This window comes from Aegilops tauschii, chromosome 2, assembly GCF_002575655.3.
Source record: "Aegilops tauschii subsp. strangulata cultivar AL8/78 chromosome 2, Aet v6.0, whole genome shotgun sequence".
NCBI lineage: Eukaryota > Viridiplantae > Streptophyta > Magnoliopsida > Poales > Poaceae > Aegilops > Aegilops tauschii.
The window spans coordinates 341,093,120-341,113,596 of NC_053036.3; the positions used below are offsets into that span (position 1 = coordinate 341,093,120).

General features: G+C 42.0%; 1 protein-coding gene across 1 annotated transcript; it reads left to right on the forward strand.

Annotated features, from left to right (window-relative positions):
* Window positions 1-227: 227 nt before the first annotated feature.
* On the forward strand, window positions 228-17,033 carry LOC109738063 (protein MICRORCHIDIA 7). Its single transcript, XM_020297175.4, has 20 exons — window positions 228-664; window positions 1,506-1,583; window positions 1,744-1,778; window positions 2,153-2,231; window positions 2,890-2,982; window positions 3,093-3,177; window positions 3,847-3,922; window positions 4,140-4,268; window positions 4,576-4,674; window positions 4,755-4,856; window positions 5,354-5,512; window positions 5,609-5,704; window positions 6,074-6,125; window positions 6,199-6,310; window positions 6,457-6,524; window positions 13,691-14,067; window positions 14,871-14,968; window positions 15,805-15,880; window positions 16,456-16,578; window positions 16,656-17,033. The coding sequence occupies exons 1-20, from the start codon at window positions 295-297 to the stop codon at window positions 16,725-16,727; spliced, it is 2,379 nt and encodes a 792-aa protein (XP_020152764.1). The 5' UTR covers window positions 228-294; the 3' UTR covers window positions 16,728-17,033.
* Window positions 17,034-20,477: the final 3,444 nt, after the last annotated feature.

Genomic DNA, 20,477 nt, shown 5'->3' on the forward strand with positions numbered 1-20,477 from the left:
TCCGCGTGTGCCCACCTGGGAACGACACGGGTGAAACAGTAAGGAGAACGGAACGTAGTGGTTTCAGGGCTACATTTACCACACTGGCATATCGCTCTTAAATCCACCTGCAAAAGTTGGGCCGCTCTACCGCCACTGACAGGTGGCCTCCACCAAGGTGGTCATCATGGGGGCACAGGTCAGCGTTGCACTATAAAAGCCCTCGGCGATGTAAAGGGCAAAATAATTAACTCGAGAAATCAGGAAAGAGGCCCGGAATCACGGACCGGCCCCCTCCACCTTTCGGTTTCGCTCATGAACCCCCGGGTGGTGAAAACCGAGGCGGCCGACGAGCGCCTCACGCCGCCGGCGACTGGCGCGGCCCCCGCCGGCGGCGGCGGACCGCGCGCCCCGGTTCAGTTCATAGAGCTCAGCAGCAGCGATTCCGACTCTGACGGCGGCGTCGGCGGCAGCGCAAAGAGGTCCCGCAGCGCGGCAGGGGACAGCGCCGCGGGGAAGCGGGCTAGGGTTTCCGCGGGGCCCGTGGTCGGCGTGGACGTGCCACCAGGCTTCCTCGATCCGCTACCGGCGCCTCCGCAGCCGTCGAGGGGCGCGACGAAGCAGTTCTGGAAGGCCGGGGACTACGACGGGAACCCGGCCGGGGGCTTGGAGCCGCCGCCATCTGGTATAATTTCATCTTCTTACGATTCGTGTGAAGCCACTGCCTCTTCTCATTGCTTTATTTGCATGCGGTGTTCCCGTCAAACATGGCTAATTGGATGCAAGAGCGAATGTTTCTTCTGTTCCCCCTTTTTTTTGTTAATCTTTACACGTGCTGAAGGTCGATCGGTGCACGAATGCTTTAAGAATCTGAGCGGTTTGGTTCTTTACTGTGGAATCTCATGCGATCTGACATTTGAGATTCTTACAACAATAGTGCGCGAATTGAATGGAGAGTATTTATTTAGAAATATCACAAATAAACCCTACCCATATGAACGGTGGACTGTTCATCATTACCAAAACATAAGATTCCGGGTTTGCATTGTGGGGTGAATCCCTGTAAGAATGGGATCAACTTCGACCAAACCAAGACTACACTTAGCATAGAAAATGTTTTTGATGCCCCAGTCCATGATTTCATTGTAAACTAGTATTTCCGACTACTGCCAGGTCATTTTGGCCAGCGTATGTTTATACTACTGTACATCTGCATAGTTTTGTGCTGATACTTCTCAAACCAACCGCATGAATATGTGAAGTAATAAAATACAATATACTCCTAATTGTGTGGACTGTAAACATTCTCATTTCATTCAATGTCCTGGCTTTTTTCATGGATTTATCTGATGGAAGATAGCAGCTCAATTGGCATATTTGTTATTATCTTAGAAAGTTATGTGTTTCAATAGGGATGAGCCTTGTTGAATGGACGGAAAGAATTTCTTGGGAACTTGTTAGCTTTTTATCCTCACCACTAAAAATAGTAACTCTTGTTTTTTTGTATTCTCAACTACTTATTTCAGCATCTGGATTGGAACATGTCCGCGTACATCCTAAATTTTTGCACTCAAATGCAACAAGCCACAAGTGGGCTCTAGGGGGTATGGTCTTCATCTTCGTTTCACCTTGTTTCTGTCTTTCTTGTTTCCTCACACAAACACTTAAGAAGACACAACAATCAGCAATGCATTGTTTGTTCACATCACCCTTCAATCTTTGATCATGTCAGTTGGCTAATATATACTTTGATCAATGTTACAGCTTTGGCTGAGCTTCTGGACAACTCACTCGATGAAGTAAGCTAAAGAAGATATAAGGCCTCCTTTGGTTCATAGGAATATTGTAGGAATTGCAAAGGATAGGAACTTTGTAGGAAAAATACCTTTGAAGCCCTTTAGTTTAAAGGAATGGATTCCTATTCCTACGTAGGGGAATCAATCCTTCACATTTCAAAGGGAAAAAAACATTAGCCTAGACTCAATGGAAAAAAATCCTATCCTATGCATCAAATGACATCTCTTTCTCTATAGGATTTGAGATGCATGTCATCTCACTTCCTATGATTTTCCTATTCCTATATTATTCCTATCCTATGAACCAAAGGAGGCCTAAGTTGTTCTAGTTTGTAGAATCAAATCCTTGCCTGTTTACTGATTGGCTTCCTTTTTAGGTTAGAAATGGAGCTACGTTTGTGAACATTGACATGTTGGAGAATAGTAAAGACAAAACAAGAATGCTCCTTGTTGAAGGTGCGATTTCTGTCCTCTTTATTTATATACTGATGACGACATATACTTCGTTCTTGTTATTTGACTAGAAAACATATTGAAAATAAGAATATCTTTACCTGGATGAAGTTACCAAAAGAAACATCTCCCGCTGGACTCATGATAGACCTAAACATGAACTTATACGGCTAATTACCACCAGTTTAAACTTAAGAGCAAACTGCATCACCGTCCTAACAATTGTTATTGTCTCACTTAAGTACATAAGCTTTATTTACTTCACCTCGACAGATCCGAGATCCCTAAAATTATTTTCTTGTATTTACATAGCATGTTAAATGGAGTATAAGTATACAATACTCTAGTATAGGACGCCCATGTCCCATATGCCATATTAAACACATGATATTTTGTCTTACCAATTATTTGACGGATGAGCCAAATTTAGTTTAGAGAACCTTACAAAATAAAACCTAATGGATAAAATAGTCCGACTAACCTTACAAGTTTATAAGCCCCTTATTCGATCAGCTCCTGAATACGATCCAGTTCAATGTTATTTCAAATTCAAGTACAATACCTTGTTAGGATAACATGTTTAGATGGAAAATACAAATGGAGCGACAGTGACATAATTTTATATATTTATTTATGTTAGTTTTTTTAACTTATTGCCTAGATAATGGTGGTGGAATGGACCCAGATAAAATGCGTCAGTGCATGTCCTTGGGTTATTCGGCCAAGAGCCAAGTTGCAAATACCATTGGACAATGTAAGTTGGAAGAGTAAATTACCTGAACACCTGCAGTTGATGCATTGAAATGTTTTAGTATGCAGGTCAAACTATGAAGCTTTTCATTTCCTTGCTTTGCTGCCTTGCAGATGGAAATGGTTTCAAGACAAGTACAATGAGACTTGGTGCTGATGTTCTGGTCTTTTCCCGTAGCCGTGGAAAAGAAGGCAAAAGGTTGTCGCAACATATTGCCCATCCCTGTAGGCTGTAGCAACTTGATCTAGATGATGGTTTTTACCATGAATATTGTCTAGCCTTACCAAACTATCTAAATAACATTTGTTTACTAAATCAAATCAAATCAGTTCAGTTTAGACTTGGTGCTGATGTTCTGGTTTTTACCATGAATATTGTGTAGCCTTACAAATCAAATCAGTTCAGTTTAGATACCAGATAAAAATTGATATCTCCTGGTATAATGTATAGAGTATAGAGATAGCATATAAATCAAATTTACCTGCAATGTCTTCCTTGTTGTGTTATTCCCTCATCATTCAAAGTGAGTGTTTAGTACATCGACTACTTCTATAATTTGTATTGCCAACATATTATGATGGGAATCATCGTTCAACATTTTGTCTTGGAAATATTGAAAGGTAAAATAAGACTTGCTTGGAGGAAAGAATGGAGTAGTTTGTAGCAGCACAGAGTATAGTGGGAGGAGGTAGCTTGTGTTTTTACTAGTTGTGATTCTCATAATGTACCATGTGACCATCGCAATTTAGTTTTTATTTTCAGTTACATAGTTATATGAGCTGCATGTGGACTTTCTATTTCTACACATTTTGAGTTTTTTTTTCCTTACCAAGAAACTGAGATCTATTGTTTTCGATTTGCATGAAGGCCTACACAAAGCATTGGCATGCTATCTTATACCTTTTTGAGGAGCACTGGTAAAGAGGATATTGTTGTTCCAATGGTAGGATCATTGCTCTGTCAAAATTGGTAGTCTCAATTTCTAATATACTGTATTATGTACATTTTTACTGTAATTTTTGCAAATGCTTATTTGAAAAAAAGAATGAATTATGTTTGTTCATTGCAGTTTATATGAAGATTAAGTTGCTGGAAATCTATTATTGTCAAGTGTTTAATGTTTTAATTCTAAAATTTCCAATGTTCGTGAAACTTTGCAGATTGATTATGAAAAAAATGGACTGAATTGGACAAGAAAGCTGCGGAGTACATTTGCTGATTGGAATACAAGCCTACAGACTATCATTACATGGTCGCCTTATGGAACTGAAGCAGAACTACTTGAACAGGTATAGCTTATGCTGCATCACTTATGCATTGTGACTTGTGACACAACGAAGATACCCTTTATTTCATGATTAATGTTGCAAAACGAAAAATCGTCAAATAACTGGCATCTTAAAATCAAAAACTCTTGATATGATTGCTGACAAGAAAAATATTGTAAATTTGGTACTATGTGTGACATGGAGTTGTATATATGTTTTGTTTTCTATCTAATTTAGATTTAGAAATGAAGAATTTACAGCATGTCATATTTTTGCAAGGACAATAAGATTATCTCGTGTTAAAAGTTGCTGTACACTACATTTGCAGTTTAGTTCTATAAAGGAACAGGGGACTCGAGTTATCATTTACAATCTTTGGGAAGATGACCAAGGAGATTTGGAACTCGACTTTGATGCTGATGTAAATGTAAGTTTAATAGCTGACGCTGTCCACCATATTTTGGCTTATCAGCAAACTTGGTTTCTAACGATGTTTGAGGGGGACAGGATATTCAACTCAGAGGCGGTAACCGTGATGAGAAAAATATCGAGATGGCTAAGCGGTTTCCTAACTCCAAGCATTTCCTTACATATAGGCATTCATTGAGGGTAAGTTCACAATAATGTGTTGGGATTGACTTATGGTCGATACTCGACATGTATTCTTAAAATGTTAGTCTAATCATGAGAACTTTGGTATTAGGCCATTATATTGTCTCCATTTTTAGATAGACCAATATCTTATTTGCATTGGAACATTTGCGACCACGGGGCCGGACGTCATTGATGCAGCGACAAAAATGATAACTGCTGCTTGCTAAAAAAACTGAATAGTAATAGCTGAATCTTTTATATCTCACCTGGATTTCTTATAAACTGCGTGAGCCTGCTGAGCTGTTGATGTGTGTGATTTTTGTCAAGAGTACCTAATGCTTGTAGTTGTATATAGGTTCATTTGCAACATTGAAATTGTTCTTTTGTTTTAGAAACTAGAATCTGTATCTCTGTGCCACATTATTTTGATTGTTTCTATTTTTTGGGTCCTAGTTTGCACTATCGCTGCTAGACGTGTTGCTGAGGATGATTTGTGTAATCTCCCTTTGCAGAGTTATGCATCTATTTTGTATCTCCGACTTTCGGATGCTTTCCAAATATTTTTACGTGGAAAAGAGATTGAGCACCATAATATTGTGACTGACATGATGCTGAAGAAAGAGGTTACATACAGGCCGGTTGCAACTAATGGACTTCCAAAAGATTCAAATGTAGAAAACTATAACCTCCTCCTCTTGAACTTTTCCTGAATCCTGATGACATATCAGTAGCTCATTACTCACCAAATTTGATCTTCTGTGTCTCAGATGGTAGCTGATGTGACGATTGGCTTTGTTAAGGATGCAAAATTCCATATTGACGTCCAAGGATTTAATGTATATCACAGGAACCGTCTGATAAAGGTTCTTTCTATGCATACCCTTTTTCTTGGTTGTGAGGTTTCAGTCCATTTCTTCCTAATCTAGCTATTATAATTATTGCTTTCTCAGACTACTAATGTATTTTGTCACACATTGATCATTGGTGGGTCCTGCAGATCATGCTTTTAAGCTTGATTAGTTATGAATTTTTTGTACACGTCTACTTAGCAGATGGTGTTTATTTGTTTGTGTTGTTACTATTAGTCTGTTCACTTCCAATTATACTAGCAATTGAATGATCTTAGGAAATATCATTGACCTTTATGAATGAAGTAGGAAGTATTCTCGCTCTCTATTTTATATCACTCGATTGTTTTATTATCACATTAAGATTTTATTTGTTCCTTCTAGCCTTTCTGGAGAGTGTGGACTGCTGCGGGAAGTGGTGGGCGTGGTGTTATAGGTAGGTCACTCTGGTATGTTGGTATCACTTTAATTTTATTAGCGGCTGGAGAAGTAATCAATTTAATCTGCAGGTGTACTTGAGGCTAACTTCATAGAGCCAGCTCATGATAAGCAGGACTTTGAGCGCACAACTCTTCTAGCAAGACTTGAAGCACGATTAATTCAAATGCAGAAGGATTACTGGTTCGTTTTATTATCATTCTCTTTGATTTGTCACTTGGCACACCAGTATACAGAGGCAGTTATATTCTGGCTATTATTGTGGCTTATATCAATTAGCAGAAGTATGGTTTCAATTTGCACTCATCCCACCCTTCTCTCTCTCATAGGTCAGGAAATGCTCATCGGATTGGTTATGTTGGAGCTCGCTCTTTCAGAAGTCCTGAAACAGGAAGAGGTAATTGAATGATCGGCGTTTCATCTGTTTGATTTTTTCTATGACTTGTTAGCATTTTTTTAGTATACTAGCATATGGGCTACTTCAGAATTTCTTATATTTACCATCAAGAGTTCTTAAAATATCAAGTACTGTGAGACTTGTGGTTCTGTGGTATTCCCTTTGTCCGTCTTTTTTAAGTATGCACTGTCCATTTTTAAAACACTAGCTAATTGCCCGCGTGTTGCAACGGGGGCGTTTCAACACCAATCATGCCTGACATATAACTTACATCCACCATATTCTAGATTTTGGTAAGATTTGATTTGATTTGAGTATGGGTACACGAAGGCAAGGAAAGTTTTTTATTTAGTTGAGATTTTGTAAAATTTGATTTGGGTATGGGTAGGGGAAGGCAAGGGAAGTTTTGATTTAGTTGAGGTTTTGGTAAGATTTGATTTGATTTAGTTAATGCAAGACATGGCTTTGGTAAGATTTGATTGAGTTAATGCAGGACATGGTTTCCAGTAGGACAAGGAACGGTAAGTTCTGATTTGGTTTAGATTATCCCAAACCAGGGTGGGGGGAGGGGGGGGGACGTGGACAAACCAGGGTGGGGGGAGGGGGGACGTGGAGAGGAAAAAACCAAGGTAGGGGGACGGGGGAGGAGGTGAGGGAAACATAATCTCCCTTTAATAGTAGAGATTAACTACTGATATGCACACAAGTATTTAGATTTCTCATGCGCAAATGTCATCTAAAAAATTCATTTATCTCGTTTACATGAAAAATAGATCATTGTATACATAGATATTGAATCGAGCAAACCTGACAAGTGTGCAATCCAATTATGTAAATTATGATTTTTTTCCTGCTTTGTTCCTATTGCTCTCTCTAAGTAAACTAATGTTGATTTTTCTACTAATAATAATGAAACGGGATTTACAAAAGTAAGGAGGAGCTTCGTGCTGCAGCATGCAAAATGTTTGAATTGACGTACCTAGATAGCTCACTTAATGATGTACGAAAACTGTGTTCGCCATTTATATACTACTTTGTACTCCTTCCAGCAAGACACATTGACTACTTAGTTTCTGCACACAATTCACCAATCTTGAATGGTGACATTTTGCACTGTCAAGATTAAGGCCCTGTTCGGAATCTCTCCACTCCGCGGAGTTGGTGGAGCTCGGTTTTGGCAGCTCCGGCAAAGTGAGCTGAAGTCTGGTCCGCTCCGGGAGCGGAGTTAGAGGAGCGGAGAGGAACCGAACACTCCCTAAAGAACAAAGTATTTTAGAAAGACAACACAATGTTCTTTTAGGGAACCGTGTTAACTGGATGAGCTCGTGCTTTCATTAGATCTGATAAAAGAAGTCTTAAGTTATATGGTTAAATCCGACACAATGTTGCAAATCTGATGGTTGAAATGGTTATGGTTTACAAAGAAAATTGCAGTGAAGGTACACGGACTTGGCGCGCGGATGCACAGTAGTCCACGAACTTGACTTGTGTGTTCATTTTGCAAACAAAGACCAAGATTTACTAAAATCACATAAAAAACCTGTTCTGTGGGAGTCGTTGCCGACGAGGTGGTGGGAGGAGGTGATTGAGATCTTGGATGGGAAGGAGCACTGGCGGAGGACTCGTAGGGTGAGGTTGGGCCTCCGCCCTACCTTGATTTGGCGAAGAATTTTTTATACTAGTGAGCATTGCTGTGTACGCATCATGCATCCTGTCGTGCTACACCGCTGAATGGCTGCGAAAAGAAGAAGAAAAAGGCATCGTTGTGCATCCTATGGACCGAACGGATGATGCATCGATTGACCTAGGCATGCTATCTTGGGCCTGGTCATGCTACTTGCCTAGTCATCATTCGCTAGTTGACCGAACGGACGAGGCTTCGATCGGCCGGCGGTGATAGCAGCCTATGGACCGAAACGAAGAGGCATGTAGCGCAGCTACCACGCACACCACTCGAGCGAGCACCCCTAAAAAAGCACTCGAGCTAGCGACCAACCCTAGCGCTAGTGGCCACTTCATGCGGCGGATAGGCGGACAACGGGAGCAGCGGAAGCTAGACAGGGCTTAGCCGTGGGCATAGGCACGGCCGTAGGTGAGCAGTGGTGGCGTTGCTGGTGTTCGTTACCGGGTGGTTGCCGGTGAAGGATCCGCCCCTACTGAAAATTTCTCGTCCTCCGCCACTGGGAAGGAGAGCGGGTCGTCATAGCGTGCCATTAGTCTAGTGCGTCCACAAAGAGCCCCTTCTTGTTGTGGCCACACCTAATGAAGTCGTCGGCAGTGCAGGAGCCGTCACCGCAGGCCACCTCATAAAACTAGGTCCAGGTACTGCTGAGGCAGGGGCAGTGTCTGAGGTCGCGGCTGCGCAGGCAGTTGCAGGTAACATTGGAGAAGAGGAAGAGGTCATAGACTGGGTCGAATTGGTTGTACCAGTCGTCGTTGGGCTGGCAATTCAGCCAGGTGACTTCACTGCCAGTGTTGAGTACCATGTGGGGCTACCACATGTGATGGCCCATGTGGAGCTACCACATGTGATGACTCACAGTGTCACTGCCTGATCCGGATATCATGGGGCTTGTATCTCCTTTGTGGGAGCCTTGTCGGCATGAGTTCGGCTTCTGTGAGCCTGTTTGCGGCTAGCACCTCGCGCGCGGAACACGGAGTGGAGCTGCAGGGTGAGGTCACTCTCTTGTCCTGCTCTTCAGCTGCTCAAATACCTTGAGGGAAACAAGCAGGTTTAGGAACCGAGAAGAGGATCGGGGAAAACATAGAGACCTAATTTCAAAATGGTGCTGAGTTGGTTTGACTTCATCACATGTCGCGCACGTGACTGATTTGCCAGGGTGTGTCAGCATGTAGGCATGATTAGCCCGAAGTGCCTTTGTTTGGACTAAAATAAACCTGTGAGCCAAGTTAATGGACGCTACAGGTTACCTGCTTAAAACTTGGTACATGGTGAATGAAATAAACTGTGGATATATCATATATGTCCATAGTGCATCTCATGTTGCCTCTGGCCTTGTGTGCCTCAAGATGGTTGCTGTTTGCCCCAGAGCATCCAGGACTGGACACGGCAACACATTATATGTAAATTGTTTAATCTCACTTACACATGAAGGTATACATTTTAGTGAAAATTGCACTTGAACTTATCAAACTATCATGACTTTCCGACTTGGCTCCCTCGACTGGTTTCTCTGCAGCCATGGTCCCTAAACTATCAATTGCACTTGATGCTTAGATGAATATTGACAACTCCCTCTACACTTACATTCTCTGCAGGCGCATATCTCATTGAGAATAACTTTATCACCTAACTAACTGATATTGTTAATCAGCTATTACCACATGAAATTAATTTACAAAATCATTGATCTTAGATTTTTGTTTGCATGCAATTAGCTTCGCAGAGACAAAATTAAGATGAGTTAACCTAAATTAGCATGCACTTAGCATCACAATTATAACCTTTATTTAAGGTTGTAAAGCTTCATTGCAAGAGAGATGAGATGCTTTTTGAGGGAAGAGAGATGAGATGCTTGATGTGTGGGAGGGAGGATATTCGAGAACCAAAAGTCAGTGATTCTTTCTCGAAATTAATGTCCCAAGTTGTATTTTGAAGAGCATATCGATGCCCAAACCTACAGCTTTTAATGGACCAGGTCCAGAGGGAGTATATCGAGAGTAAAAAAAGTGTGTTGAAAAACATTAGCGTACATCTCAACATCCAGATGAGAGAAACCGAGGCATCAACGACTCGGCATCCACCTCAGCTAAGTCTGTTAGTCTAATGGTGGAAAGTAGCCAAGTGAGGAAGTCGTGATAGTTGGTGGACCCTGGTGGCAGAGAAACCAGTGGAGGGAGTCAAGTAAGAAAGCCGTGATAGTATGGGGAGTCCCGTGCAATTTTCTCTTATTTTAAGGAAACATCATGTTCATTTTTGGGTGCATTAGCGTTTTTCTTTTAAAAGCTGTAGTAGGGAAGTTCCCTAAAAAAACTGTAGTAGGGAAGTAGTTGCAGATAGCTGATACAAGGTCCCTGCCATCTGTTTTCGTAACCAATGGCATCTGCTTCTTTTGGCTTCGCTGCAGGATCAATTTTGTTTGTTTAATTTTCACATTTTTGTTCCATTTGAGGTGCGAATGCGTAGTTTCTGTCACTGGTATGTGGGGACCCACCTATTTGTGATCTCAAATAGGAGTAGCTTCTTTTGGATCAGGGGCACTTCTTAAAAAATGAGGTTGTAGAATAGACTGGCAGAAGTTAAACATCCAAAAGTAACTTTTTTCCTATAGAAATATATGGGTGTGGACAGTGGAGTACCTCTACCAGCATTAAGATAGGCCACATCACACAGTCAGCCCTCTTTTTCTTAGAACCAGAACCAGGGCCCTTTTCCTGGTTCCTCCGGCTCTAGTGTGGGGGTAGCGTCAGAAGTGCCACGCTGGCCTTGGTCTTGGCAAAAACAGCGCATAGCTTTTGCTATTAGCAAAGCAGAAGATGACCTAGTGCAATACTCGCACAAACTGTGAATTTTACAGAGACTCATTTGCCTACATTGTTAGTTCCTATTGTCAGTTAAATCCCAAATATCTGTCTGGTTTCTGACTGCCCTTGTAGATGAGAAACCTCTAACGCTAGCACTAGGGATTAGGGGTTTGTGGCAATCTGTATAGTAGCAATGTCAATGAGTTGACAGTTCCTAAATGGGTTCAACGAGGCTGAGAATTTTAATCACAGAAGGATGTTGTACTACCATTACAGACCTATTAGAGCAGGCCTTCTGGCTCAATAAAGGAATTTGTTCCTAGCCATAGCATACAAATGTACTATTCTAAACTACATGATGAAAAGCTCTAATTATTTGGAGATATGTCACCTCAACATTAAAAAAATACTCCCTGACAAAGTTCGAAAGGTCAAAGCAGACTTCAAAACCTTTGAACGGTTGATCTTTGTCGCTTTTTTACATTTTGAATGAATTCTTGTGATCTTGTCTTCTTTTTGTATTTTGAATGTGTTTGCACATGTATAAACTGATTACTAATTTCACTGCCCAAGATATATGATTAAAAGAATTTAATTCGTTCAGGGAACAAGCAATAAAAAATCTCAACTTCTACCACTGTTATAAATTTTTATTTAGACCCGGCATGTTAATCTGATACAAATGATCTCTTTGTGAAGTATGTTTTCATAATGACACCAAAATTATTTTTCAGGTAACTATTACCACATCTTCCTCACTAGCCATAACTCTCTGTTCAGCATACCTAGAAGGCGAGTGCTAGGTGCCGGCCGACCGGCGCCAGCCTCGATCGGTCCGCTCCCCATCGTCAGATTGAACCAACGACAGCCACCAGATATGCATCTCTTTCCCGCATGGGTCAATTCTCTCTTCGCATCGTTCTCTCCCATGCGTGTTCGGCCCGGAAGAAAAGGGAGATAGCGGCCAGCACCAGCAAGGCGACTCTGCCCACAGCTGCGCTCCCGCAGCACCCTCACCGTGCTCAGCACCGTTGCCCCCATCAGGCCATCACAGACATCACCATCGCAGCACCCCCCATTTGCCTCCCGCTGGTAGCACTGCTGCAACATCCCATGTCACCGGTCGTAGCAATTTGTCTGGCCGGTCGCAGCTTGCCGTCGCAGCAGCACAGTTGCGGCCGTATCACTTGCTGCTCCGCCCGTCTACGGTTCCAGCACCACGTCCATGCTTGCACCTCCGTCGTGCATCAGTCCCAAGTCTGCACTGCGCCGGTTGCAGCAGCATGGCTCATCGGTTGCAGCTTCCTCCAACACCGGTCGCAGCACTGCCTGTTGTGGTTGTAGCATCCCCGCCGGCCGCCCCCAGTATCCTCAGCATCCTCATCTGCAGTTGTTGCATCCCCGGTGGTGGTCCCAGCATCTCCATCTACCGGTCGATGCATCCTTGACTACTGGTTGCAGCATCGCCGGTTGGCGGTCCCAACATCCCATCTGCCAGCCGCTGCATCCCTGATTGCCAGTCACAGCGTGCCGCGTTGCCGTCCCAGCACACCGAGCTGCTGGTCCCAGCACGCGGTGACAGCGGTTGTGGTATGCCGAGGTGTTGATCCCAACACGCGGTGACCATGGTCGTAGCACGTTGAGATGCCAGTCCCAGCATGCGGTGACCGTGGTTGCAGCACGCCGCCTGGTTGCCATCATTGTACATGGCAGCCTCGCAGCAGGTGCTGAGTCTCAGTAGTGGCCATGGCTAGTCGTAGCAGCGAGTGTCGCCAAAGGCAGCGGCGCGCGCTTCGCCCCACAACGCTTACTCCACGGCCATGACTTGGGAGGTGGAGGAGGCGGATGACCCAATGAGTGTCGATGGTGAAGAGCACCCCCCTGCAGCCCCACTTCGCAGCTCGTCCCTGGCTCCCGCAGCAAAGCCTTGCTCACCTTCCTTCCCTCACCCTTGTAGATTTAGTGGCCATGGGAAAAGAAGGAAAGGGCTTATCTTCCTCATCTTCCTGAGCAATCCCATCAAACTACAGGCACCAGGAGAGGACTAGGTGTAGGGAGGCAGTGGCACGCGATGAGCGGCAATGGCTGACTTGCCGGACGGAACCCGCCTCCTCCGATTTGGGTTGCTGGGTTGCTGGTAAACAAAAGGGAGAAGAGAATACAGGGAAGAAGGGTTAGTTCGCGTGCGCTGGACGGAAATTTCTGGAGAGCCTGCTGCGCGTGCGTGGGCCCTGACTGGGACACGTGGCGTCACACGCAGCGACCGGTCTCGCCCTCGGCCCGTCGGCTGATTCTGGACATTTCCCTACCTAGAAGGCACAGATTTTCATTAATACCCGTGAAATCAGACCATACTTGCTCATATTAGATGGAGTGGTAGTAATGCCATCTAATTTGACATGCATGGTCCAATCCATAAATTGTTACTTCAATTTTATCTCAGATAGGCATGCTTGCCAAACAAAGATTGTGAAATGGAGGGAGTATTGTAAGGGGTTTGTGTCAAAGCTATATGTATGATACTGTGCTAGTGTCCAAATCAAAGAGTTGGCTGCATTTCTTTAGTGGGCTTGGAGTGACTTTATCATAACTTCAATAGCAATTAAATTATTTTTAAATTATTTTTCTTTTCAGATAACCAGCTATTTTCTTGACCAATATTGCTTTTATTCCTTTATCAGAAAACTCTCCTGAAGGTTCCCCAGGAGCACAACCATCACCAGGTCATTCTGGGAAAGATTATCCAAAACAGCGCAACGCTGGTAAATCATATTCTGCCTCCAGTAAAAAGAGCGGGAAAACAAGCACACCGTTTAGTTGTCAACAGGCTGAGAAGTCTGCCAGGACTAAGCGATCTGCAGGATCAATACTGCATGGGTTACCAGACACAAGTGATGACAGTGATTCTGAGTTTGTGAACACACCGTCATTAAGTTCAAAATCTCATATCCTGAATGCACATAGAAAATATTTCCAGAATGAGAATACTAGTTTGGCAACACCCGCGTCCAATGGAACAACAGAAAAAGAAAGAAGCATAACCAAATCCCAGTTGGCGGTAATTTTTCTTCTCGTGCTGATGTTTCAATTTAGTATTAATGTCTACTCCCTCCCTTCCAAAATTATTGTCGTGTTTTAGTTTAACGGAGGAAGTATTTCATTAGGTTTATATATATTTATATGTGAAACAGATGACTTTCCTACCCCATCTACACTTCAAACCCTTCTTTCCTACACAATGATGTATGTGGCTTTGAAAAGTGTGCTTCTATTACAATACTTACACCGCTTATCATCTTTAATCCTCTGATCTACTACAGTGTTTCTTTTCAGAATTTCTTTTTGTTTGATTTTGGGACAAGTTGGTTTTCTTTAATATGCATTGAACAGTGAAGTGTCATGAGCTGATAATCTTGGATGGTTCATATTTTTTCTTACTGGACAAATTCATGGTTGACTTAGTATTTCTGCTGTATAGACTGGAAGACAAATCTGCAATGAATGCTAGCTACCCTAATAGAAAACACATTGAACTTCAGGTGGAGTCATTTCAAAGTGAAATGTTTGTGTGAGGGCTATCCTTCAAAATGACATTCTTTACTTGTTTTATATAAGTATAACGCACCTTTGTTACCTGCATGCTACAATTCTTTTGTAGTTACTGTTGTATAATGTAATTATATGCTTCTATTTTTCACTTGCCTTCGAAATTACATTTTTTTACCTATTTATATGTGTAGTGAACCTTACTTATCTGCATGTTACATTTTTTTGTAGTTATTACTGCTGGATAATGTTAATATATATATGTGGATATTGTTGAAAAGAGATTTTATTATCTTAAACATGTTTGCTCCCCAGGAACCAAATGCAAGAAGTAACGTTGATGGACATTCCATTGATGATCATGAACCTGTAATCAAGCAATTGAGGGATGAAAATGCATCATTAAAGGAAAGGTAAATATCAGCAGGGCTTGGCTATTTTTCATGTTCTTATCATTATACAGCCAGTAATGCAATAACAGATCCTCGATGTGGACTGGTTGAAAATATTTGAGAATGGATGAAACAAATATTGTGAGAACTATAAATGTTATTTCACGTTTCTGACTGTCATTTTCTTGCATCACTCCATGTTATGCAACTGCTGAGGGATTGAGCCTACCTTCTAGTAAGTAATTTTTTTTAGGGTTTGACTGGCTGAAATGGGTAACAAGAACAATAATCTGGACTTCAGACTGCCGCGTACCAAAATCAAAATACAAGATATCTGAAAATGGATCTGCACTATTTACTTTTTTCTGATGTCGAAACTAGAAGATCAGTGTGATGTTCTAAATTAGTCTTGTGAGACACACTTACAAAATAATTTGAAGGTAAGTGTAAAATGGTAAGTTTAAGTCCACATGATATGTGATCAATAGAATGATCTGTCCCATGCTGGAACTTTTTAGGTGTAGAATAATGTGACACAGTTCTTGAGGACCAAATAAAGTAACTACAGCCTTAATGCTTGCACTTGCACGAAGTGGGGAAGAAACCCCAAGCGAGTTGGTATGCATGTCCCCATGACCTGTCCCCTAATTGTGCATCTAAGTGAATTTTACCCCCCCCCCCCCCTCCCACAACACACACGCATGCTAGCAATGATCCAAACTATCCGTATGGGTTTGAACATGGCATTGCTCGTCATGGGTTTCTGCAACTATCCGTATTTGTGATTACTATGATATCACATCTTATCTTGAGATTACGATAAGATGCCCTATTTTGTGGTGCTGCTCTTCTGCCAGGTTATTGATTGTGGAAGAGGCAACGTCACAAGAGCTGGTTATGGAGCGGGACAAGGTCAAGTCTTTGACAGAGAGGGTAAGCGCTTATGTCTTCCCACATGCAAACCACAGTGTCTTGAACTATTTATTAGTACTTGTGTAACCCATGTTGGCGTTTTGGTTTACAGTTTGTAAGGAACATTATGGTGCTGTTATGCTGCTGTAGTTTGGATATTTTCTCCAAAATAAGTACGAACCATTTAAATCATCTGGTACTAGTGCAAACAACCAGATGATCATTTTCTGTTCCCACCGACAGTGGGACAAAAGCTTGCTGTTGCAACTCTTAACATTATCTATTGTCAGTCATTATAATTCTATTGCTTAATACTCCAGTTGGTTTAGATGTTACTCTGTTGCTTTTTGGTTTGTTGGATAAAAAGTTGAACTGTTTGGTGCTGGGAAATCCTACTTTCACAGACCTTCTTATTAGTCATTATTTGTTTCTGTTTGGTGAGTACTCCCTCTGTAAAGAAATATAAGAGCGTTTAGATCACTTAACTCTCTTATCTTTACAGAGGGAGTACCTGTCTAGCATTATGACATTTTATTTCACAACATCAACTAATTACCATGTTCTTTACTGGTCTCTAATCTGTCTTCATTTCGCAGCTGGAGGATCTGCAGAGACAACTTGATACTGCAAACAAGGAACAAGAAGCACTGATCGACATCTTTTCAGAAGAAAGAAGTCGGCGAGACGAAGAAGAGGAAAATCTAAGACAGAAGCTAAAGGTGAGTGAGTTCCTTTGGTAACATATTGAAGCATCACTTGATGTTATCTCCCAGCGTGCTTGGTCTTTGATTGGCAGGAAGCATCGAACACCATACAAGAGTTGCTGCTGGAGAAATCAAACGCTGGCAGGAAAGGTCAAAAGGTGTGAGAAACTTGCTACCGCCTCACTAACCAGAGTGACTCCAGTTTCATGTTTTCACGCCCTGGGGCATGGCATCGCAGTTGCTTCTGCAACTCTAGCTTGTGTACGGCCAATGTTTAGCCCCGCCCCACCTTTGTTTAGAGAGTGGTAGTTGAATCATCTCGTCCAGGGTAAGCTTCGAGCGCTTTGTGCATAGCCATGAATGAGATGACCAATAAGTTGATTCAATGTAAAGTAGAATAACCACTTGTTCGTACGGCCGTTGGCGATTCCACGTTTAGCCCGTCCTAAAGTTGAGTGGTACTTGCATCATCTCGTCCAGGGCAAGCTTCGAGCGTTTGGTTTATAGCCATGAGTTCTATGTAAAGTAGGATGACCACTTAGCTGTACAACGAATCGATGCCAATTTTCTGAAGAGTGTGGGATCGAGGCACTAGTTTAGCCTAAATTCAAGGAGTAGGTCGTCTTGGGTGCCTTCTGCATGTGTGAGTTTTTCGCCTTGTTTTTCATATTATAGAAAGTGTATGGTGTTGGAGAGGTTCTTTACACGAGGCGTGGGCTCTAGGGGCTCATTCGGTTTGTAGGAAATCAAAACGTAGGAATTAGGAGTAGTATAGGAATTTGGTAGGATGGCACTTGCCATCCTAAGGAATTGACTTGCCTCATTCCTACGCGCAAAATGAGGTTTGAATGGATGTGTAGTTTTCTTCAAAAATGTAGAAAATGAGTAGTATTCCTATGAAATTTTTGTACGCATTTCCTACAAACTGAATGCATATATAGAATTTTTTCCTCTAAAATCTATGTTCCTATGTTTTTTCTAAAAATCCTCCAAACCGAATGATGCCTAGATAAGAGAACGAGCGCCCGCATTTTCATCGTCTGCGTTGTAGAGTGTGGAAAGGCAGGCAATTAGGCTACTCCCAATTAGCTCCTTTTCAGTGTGTTTGATATGTTTACATACAAATTCTTAGATTCATTTTTTATTTTATACACTTATGATATACCCTACTTTTATTAGGCATAGTGAGCCTATTTGGATGATAGTACCAATTAAAGAGCATGGCTAATAATATAACCTAAGGACATTGCCCCTAATACTCCCTCTGATTGGTTGGGCATGATTTTTAGGACTTTGATTTGACTAATAAGACATGTATAATATGCCAAAAACATATATGGCTACAAATACATGTGACAACGAATATGGTTAAAAAATTACCCCATCTATCCTGAATTACTTGTCGTAGAAATGAATATAAATGGTTGTACCACAGAAATGGATATAAATGGATGTATCTAGAATTAAAAATATATCTAGATACATTTTTTTTGCGAATGTAGACACATTCATTTCTTCGACAAGTAATTCGGGATGGAGGAAGTATATGGTTCAAAACTACATTTGACCAATGTATGTTTTCCTAGTTAAAATGTAGACTTATAAACCCAATTGAAGGGAATGGCCAACAAGTATATTAGTTACTATAAGTATTACACGAGGTATCTGGACCACTGAACAACCATGTTGCTAGAGTGAGTCATCGATGTTGCCGCTCCCTTGTTGGAGATGACTAGGAAGTTTTGGCGCACGTGTCCCTAAGGGCCAACGTCCTGATGTTGTTGTCATTGAACCCTTGAATAGATCTGAAGGAACTAACATCAAATCTCGCTGCCGTGCACGCATGATGAGAAACCCTAATCTCGTTGCCCTAAGACTAGAGCTTCGTTGACTATATCTAGATGACGTACTTGAGAAGGATCGAAGCCTGAAAGACAAACTTAACGAGAAACACCGCCATCCACTCGAGCATCACACCTGCGAAGCCTAAAATCCTTGACCTAAACTAATTGCCGGAGCGAAGGCATTAGACTTCCCCTTCCCGCCAACAGCCGACGAAGTGGAAGAGAGTGGGGAGGCGAATCGCCGAGCTCGCCGATGAGCATGGAGGGAAGAGTTTGCCCTAGCCGCCGAGAAGGGGAGAAAACGCTTGGATAAGTAGAATTGTTAAAGAAATAGTGAAATACTCACACTTCGCTCTCCTCTTCTCTCTTCTTACTAAAAATATATCAACATTTAAAGTCTTATAGTCTGCTTACATCACTTTATTATACTCACTCTAATAATTCACACATTGAATTGCGTGTGGAGACTCACTAATTATATGCCAGAAAACACCATGCTCGTAGGTGGAGTGGTAGAATTGAAAGGGATTATGGGCAAAAATAAAAATAACCCACACTCTTGTGGAATGGAGAGTATGTATTTGCAGTCACTAACATCAGAGATGCTCATACGTGAATACCAAGACACCACAAAATACCAAAAGCAGCGGCCGATGCTACGGTGACATTACAGGCAGGCGGTTGCGTGCGCGTTGCTAACCACAGTAGCTTTGAGTGCTGGGAACAACAACACCCTACCCCATTATTGACGCATGTACACGCTGGGAAGGAACATGCATCGGAGTACACTCGACGGGCACCAGGAACCGGACACTGTCTAGTACGCCTTCCGCTGCTAGTTATGGTCACAAGCAAGCAAAGCAAACCAACAATCATCGTGTAGACCCGTGTATTGTCCGTGGCAACGGCTCACGTGTAACATGCGCACCATTTGCTGTACGCAGTTTTTTTTAGGTAAAACCAAGTTTACTGATAAAAACCATAGATAGTGGAATACATCTCAGATCATGGACAGACCAAGCCACAAGTGACCCTTTTGATCTAAAGAATGTGCAAACTTGGCTAGACTATGAGCATCTCTATTCGACGTTCTACTTTCAAAAGTAAAATTACAATTAAACCCGGCAGCTCTCTAAGTAATTTTACTAATAATGTAGCATATTTTCCTTGATTCCGGTTGTGGATATCGCCAATCACCTGTTTTAAATCAGACGCCATCATAAAGTTCTGTAAAAGCAAATCTTCTGCCAATGACAGTGCCTCCCTCAGGGCGATCACCTCTAGAACTACCGGGTCATGTATGTCGTGGATAACCAAAACAAAACTTCCCGTATAATTTCCTTGATCGACGAGACAGGCCGTCGCAGTTGTACATCCCCTGGATGGTGATTGCTACTTCTTGAGTTTGCATTGGTTTTCCTTTGAAGAGGAAAGGGTGATGCAGCAAACTAGAGATACGTATTTCTCTCAGTTAGAGAACCAAGGTATCAATCCAGTAGGAGACAACGCACAAATCATCAATACCTGCACAAACAATCAAATAATTTGCACCCAACGCCATAAAGGGGTTGTCAATCCCTTCACGGTCACTTGCAAAAGTGAGATCTGATAGAGATAGATAAAACTAAGCAAACGATAAAGTAAATATTTTTGGGTTTTTTTGGTTTATAGATCGGAAAGTAAAAGATTGCAAAATAGTAGATCGGAAACTTATATGATGGAAAATAGACCCGGGGCCATAGGTTTCACTAGAGGCTTCTCTCAAGATAGCAAATAATATGGTGAGTGAACAAATTACTGTCGAGCAATTGATAGAAAAGCGCAAAGTTATGACTATACCTAAGAAAATGATTATGAAATATAGGCATCACGTCCGTGTCAAGTAGACCGACTCCTGTCTGCATCTACTATTATTACTCCACACATCGACCGACTCCTGCCTGCATCTAGAGTATTAAGTTCATGAAGAACAGAGTAACACATTAAGTAAGATGACATGATGTAGAGGAATAAACTCAAGCAATATGATGTAAACCCCATCTTTTTATCCTCGATGGCAACAATACAATA